Genomic DNA, 5,048 nt, shown 5'->3' with positions numbered 1-5,048 from the left:
TGGGGCGCCCAGGCCCTCTACTTCCACATCGGCGAGACCGAGAAGCGCTGCTTCATCGAGGAGATCCCGGACGAGACCATGGTCATCGGTGCGGGCCGCGGGAGAGACCCCCGGCGGCTGGGGGGGAGGCGGGGCGACGGGAGGGACCGTTAGGGGATGGGGGCGAGGAGAGGCCCCGGGAACCGGGGGGGCAATGGGAGAGACCCCCGGGAACCGGGGGAGGGGGGCAATGGGAGAGACCCCCGGGAACGAGGGGAGGGAATTGGAGACACCGTTAGGGCACGAGGGTGAGACCCCCGGGAACCGGGGGGGAGCAATGGGAGAGACTGTTAACGGGATGTGGCGGGGGATGAAGGGAGGCAATGGGAGAGACTGTTAGGGGATGGGGGGGAAAGACCCCCGAGAATGGGAAATCCCTGGGAATGAAGGGAGGCAATGGGATGCTCTACTAGGAGATGGAAGGGAGAGAACCCCAGGAACTGGGTGGGGGCAATGGGAGAAACCCCTGGGAACCAGGAAGGCAACAGGAGAGACCCCCAGGAATGAGAGGGAGCAATGGGAGAGATTGTTAGGGGATGGGGGGGGGGGGGAGAATGTCCCCAGGGAATTGGGGGGGGGGCAACGGGAGAGACCACCGGGGGGGATGGAAGAGACCCCAGGGAACCAAGGAGGGGGGCAACAAAAAAGACCACCGGGAGCTGGGGGATAATTGGGAGTCCCCCACCCCTGGGGGGTCTCTGGGTGGTCCTGGGATGCCAGGCCCACTCCGACCTGCTGCCACCCCCAGGGAACTACCGGACGCAGCTGTGGGACAAGCAGTCGGAGTCGTTCCTGCCCTCCACGCCGGGGCTGGGCATGCACGTGGAGGTGAAGGACCCCGACGGCAAGGTGAGCCGCGCCAGGGCCCGCGGGGCACCCACCCAGGGGGTCTCCGGTGGTGCCTGGACACCCACCGGCCCGGGTGGGGGGTTCCCCAGGGCAGGCCAAGCCCTGACGCCGTGTCCCGCAGGTGATTTTGTCGCGGCAGTACGGCTCGGAGGGGCGCTTCACCTTCACCTCGCACACGCCGGGCGAGCACCAGATCTGCCTCCACTCCAACTCCACCCGCATGGCGCTCTTCGCCGGCGGCAAGCTGGTAAGAGCCCCGCGCGCCGAGGTGGCGGGTGACGGGGGTGACCCGGGCACCCGGCACCCGCTCATCCGACCCGTTTTGTGCCCAGCGGGTGCACCTGGACATCCAGGTGGGGGAACACACCAACAACTACCCCGAAATCGCCGCCAAGGACAAGCTGACAGAGCTGCAGCTCCGGGCGCGCCAGCTCCTCGACCAGGTGGAGCAGATCCAGAAGGAGCAGAACTACCAGCGGGTGAGGAGAGGGGGGGAGCAGCTGGAGAAGGGCTGGGCAGGGGGTCCGCGCCCGCCGCTGACGCCCCTCTCGCGCTGTGCCCGCAGTACCGGGAGGAGCGTTTCCGCATGACGAGCGAGAGCACCAACCAGCGGGTGCTGTGGTGGTCCATCGCCCAAACCATCATCCTCATCCTCACCGGCATCTGGCAGATGAGACACCTGAAGAGCTTTTTCGAGGCCAAGAAGCTGGTGTAACCCCGTGGGCGCCGACCCCGCCTCGGCGCTGCGCCCGCCGGGCCCCCCGGGGGCGGCCGTGCCTGCCGCCGGTGGCGAGGGGCGGCCGCGTCCCCCGCTACGCGTGTGCGCTTTGCGGCTCAATAAACGCTCAGGGGGCTCCGATGGGGCTGGCTGGAGCTTCTTGGGGTGCTGGGAGAGGGTGGGGCGGCCCTGCTGCTGGGCCAGGCTGGGCAGGGAGCCCAGGCGTCCTGGCTCCCCCGTCCCCCCCCCGCCTTGTCCCCGTCCCCCCCCCCGGCAGCAGCGGGAGGATGCAGGCATCCGAGTGGTGCTGTTTGGTCCTCCAGCGCGCGGAGCGGCACTGGCGGGGGGGGGGGGAGCGGGCGCTCTAGGCGCGCGGCGGAAGTGTCTGTGGTCAGCGCGCAGGCGCACTAGGCAGCGAGCGGCGATGGCGGAGGCGGCGCGGGGCTTCGAGCACATGGGGCTGGACGGGCGGCTGCTGCGGGTGCGCCGGGGCCCCGGGGGGGCTCCGTCCCCTGCTCCGGTCTGGGCGGGACCCCCACGGGGGGGGGTTCCCGGGCCCTGGGGTTCCTCGGGGTCCCCGTCCGCTCGGGGCGGGGCCGCTGGGGATCCCGAACGCTCGGGTCCCCTCGCGATGGGGAGCGTTGGGGGCACCGTGGTCCCGTGAGGGGGGGCAGCAAGTTGTGTCGCCCCCCCCCACCCTCTTGGGGAGGGGGTTTGGGGGAGCCCGGACGCCTGGGTTCTTGGGGTGGGGGGCTTTGAGGCGCCTCGGGGTGGGAGGGTGCTTAGCAGGACGCCTGGGTCCCTCCAAGGGGATTTTGGGGAGCTTCCCGCCCACCCCGGGGGGGATATCAGGGAACCAGGACTCCCGGGGTGGGGGGCATCAGGGAGCCAGGACGCCTGGGTGCCCCCAGGGGTGGGGGGCATTAGGGAGCCAGGATGCCTGGGTGCCTCCTAGGATGGATGACATTGGGGAGCCAGGACCCCTGGGACTCCCGGGGTGGAGGGCATCAGGGAGCCAGGACACCTGGGTGCCTCCTAGGATGGGTGATATTGGGAAGCTGGGACTCCTGGGGTGGAGGGCATCAGGGAGCCAGGACACCTGAGTGCCTCCTAGGATGGGTGACATTGGGGAGCCAGGACCCCGGGACCCCCGGGGTGGGGGGCATCAGGGAGCCAGGATGCCCAGGTGCCCCATGGGGTGGGGGGTATCAGGGAGCTGGGACCCCTGGGGTGGGGGACACTGGGGAGCCAGGACCTCTTGGACCCCTGGGGTGGGGGACATCAGGGAGCCAGGACACCTGGGACACCCAGCGTGCGGAGCATCAGGGAGCCAGGATGCCTGGGTGCTTCCCGGGATGGGTGACCTCTGCGCCGCCAGGGTGGGTGCCACAAAGGATCCCAGATGCCCGAGCCCCCCCGGAGTGACAGTGCGGGTCCCGCAGGCGGTAGCCGAGCTGGGCTGGGCCAAACCCACGGCCATCCAGGCCGAGGCCATTCCCTTGGCGCTGGAAGGCCGCGACCTGCTGGCCCGCGCCCGGACGGGCTCCGGCAAGACGGCGGCGTACGGGCTGCCGCTGCTCCAGCACCTGCTGCGCGTCAAGGCGGTGAGTTGGGGCACCGCGGGACGACGATCCGCCCCGCTCCGGGCGGCTGGGTGCGCCGGGAGCAGCGGGGATGTCCCCCCGCAGTGCCCCGGGATGCTGACGGTGGCAGTGGCGGTGTGCACAGGCGCCGGCGGCGGTGGCACAGGCGGTGCGAGCCCTGGTGTTGGTGCCCTCCAAGGAGCTGGGGCAGCAAGTGGTGCAGGCGCTGCGGCGGCTGGCGGCCTTCTGCGCCCGCGACGTGCGGGTGGCCGACGTGTGCGCCCACGCCGAGCTCGCCGCGCAGAGGTAAGGCGCGCGCGGGGAGCGGGGTGGGGGGCACCCCGGGCGGACGGGTGACGTGCGCCGCGCCGGGTTGTCCCCGTGCCGCAGGCCGGTGCTGATGGAGAAGCCGGACGTGGTGGTGGGCACGCCGGGACGGGTGCTGGCGCACCTCAACGCCCGCAGCCTGGCGCTGCGGCACTCGCTGGAGCTGCTGGTGCTGGACGAAGCCGACCTGCTGCTCTCCTTCGGTTTCGGCGACGACCTCAAGGCCCTGCTGTGGTGAGGGGCGCTGGGGGGGGGACGTGGGGGGCGCTGCTGGGGCTGGGGGACATTGGGGACGCTGCCAGGCATTCGGAGGGCGCTGTCAGGACCGGGGGGCGCAGCTGAGGGCTTGAGGGGCACTGCCAAAGCCAGGGGACTTGGGGGGCACGGCCAGGGGTTTGGGGGGTGCTGCTGGGGCTGGGGGACATTGGGGATGCTGCCAAGCGTTCGGAGGGGGGCACTGTCAGGACTGGGGGGCCACAGCCGAGGACTTGGGGGGCGCTGCCAAAACCGAGCAGTCTGGGCAACGCGATGGGGGCTTGGGGGGCACTGCTAGGGGTTTGGGGGGCACTGGAAGGACTTGGGGGCACAGCTGAGGGTTTGGAGGGCACTGCCAGAGCTGGGGGGCACTTGGGGGGGCACGGCCAGGAGTTTGGGGCACCCTGCCGGGCCTGGGGGACACAAGGGGCACAGCCAGGGCTTCAGGGGACACTGCCAGAGCCAGGGGACCTGGGGGGCACCGCCAGGCCTGGGGAATATTCGGGGCAGTGCTAGAGCTGGGGGGCACGGTGAGGCCAGGACGGGGTTCGAGGGGATTTGGGGGGGCACTGCCACGGCTGGGGGGGCCGAAGGGGTTGCGGGGGGGGCTGGCGCTGAGACCGTTCCCCGCCCCCCCAGCCACCTGCCCAAGATCTACCAGGCGCTGCTCATGTCGGCCACCTTCAACCCCGACGTGGAGGCCCTCAAGGAGCTGGTGCTGCACAACCCGGTGGGTGGGTGCTGCGGGGGGGCCCGGTGGGTGCTGGGTGGGGGTCGGGGGGGCTCCGTGGGTGCCGTGGGCCCGACTAGGGGCGGAGGAATGCGGGTCCACAGGCGTCACGGGCCGCGGGGCCGCAGCGAGCAGCGGGGCACGGACACGGGCAGCACGGCGAGCGCCGTTTCGGGGTGGTGGGTGGCGGTGGCCCCGTGCCTGCGCCCCCCCCTCACCCCGGCGCGGCGGGCGCAGGTGACGCTGCGCCCGCGGGAGCCCCAGCTGCCGGGCGGCGCCCAGCTGCGGCAGTACGAGGTGCGCTGCGGCACCGAGGAGGACAAGTTCCTGCTGCTGTGCGCCCTGCTCAAGCTGGCGCTGCTCCGCGGCCGGGCGCTGCTCTTCGTGGGCACCCTCGCCCGCTGCTACCGCCTCAAGCTTTTCCTCGAGCAGTTCGGCATCGCCGCCTGCGCCCTCAATTCCGAGCTGCCCGCCCGCTCCCGGTACCCTGCTTGGGGGGAAAGGGGGGGCCGGGGTGCCCACGGAGAAGGGAAAGGGGTGTTTGGGG

The 5,048-nt window shown here is 71.6% G+C and overlaps 2 protein-coding genes across 2 annotated transcripts in view; both read left to right on the top strand.

The window, feature by feature from the left end:
- TMED4 (transmembrane p24 trafficking protein 4) overlaps window positions 1-1,747 on the top strand; it is an 8,745-nt gene extending 6,998 nt beyond the window's left edge. The window contains exons 4-8 of the mRNA XM_026085267.1: window positions 1-88; window positions 788-888; window positions 1,010-1,135; window positions 1,221-1,367; window positions 1,454-1,747. Coding sequence (XP_025941052.1) covers window positions 1-88; window positions 788-888; window positions 1,010-1,135; window positions 1,221-1,367; window positions 1,454-1,603 — 612 coding nt within the window. The 3' untranslated portion in view covers window positions 1,604-1,747. The remainder of the gene's footprint in view (window positions 89-787; window positions 889-1,009; window positions 1,136-1,220; window positions 1,368-1,453) is intronic.
- Window positions 1,748-2,006: 259 nt separating this feature from the next.
- DDX56 (DEAD-box helicase 56) overlaps window positions 2,007-5,048 on the top strand; it is a 6,071-nt gene continuing 3,029 nt past the window's right edge. The window contains exons 1-6 of the mRNA XM_026085259.1: window positions 2,007-2,087; window positions 3,049-3,210; window positions 3,335-3,495; window positions 3,580-3,750; window positions 4,411-4,501; window positions 4,739-4,983. Of these exons, the coding sequence (XP_025941044.1) occupies window positions 2,031-2,087; window positions 3,049-3,210; window positions 3,335-3,495; window positions 3,580-3,750; window positions 4,411-4,501; window positions 4,739-4,983 (887 nt within the window). The 5' untranslated portion in view covers window positions 2,007-2,030. The remainder of the gene's footprint in view (window positions 2,088-3,048; window positions 3,211-3,334; window positions 3,496-3,579; window positions 3,751-4,410; window positions 4,502-4,738; window positions 4,984-5,048) is intronic.

This window comes from Apteryx rowi, unplaced genomic scaffold (assembly GCF_003343035.1).
Source record: "Apteryx rowi isolate R43461 unplaced genomic scaffold, aptRow1 scaffold_662, whole genome shotgun sequence".
NCBI classification, from domain to species: domain Eukaryota; kingdom Metazoa; phylum Chordata; class Aves; order Apterygiformes; family Apterygidae; genus Apteryx; species Apteryx rowi.
This window is presented reverse-complemented; position numbering and strand designations above follow the sequence as displayed.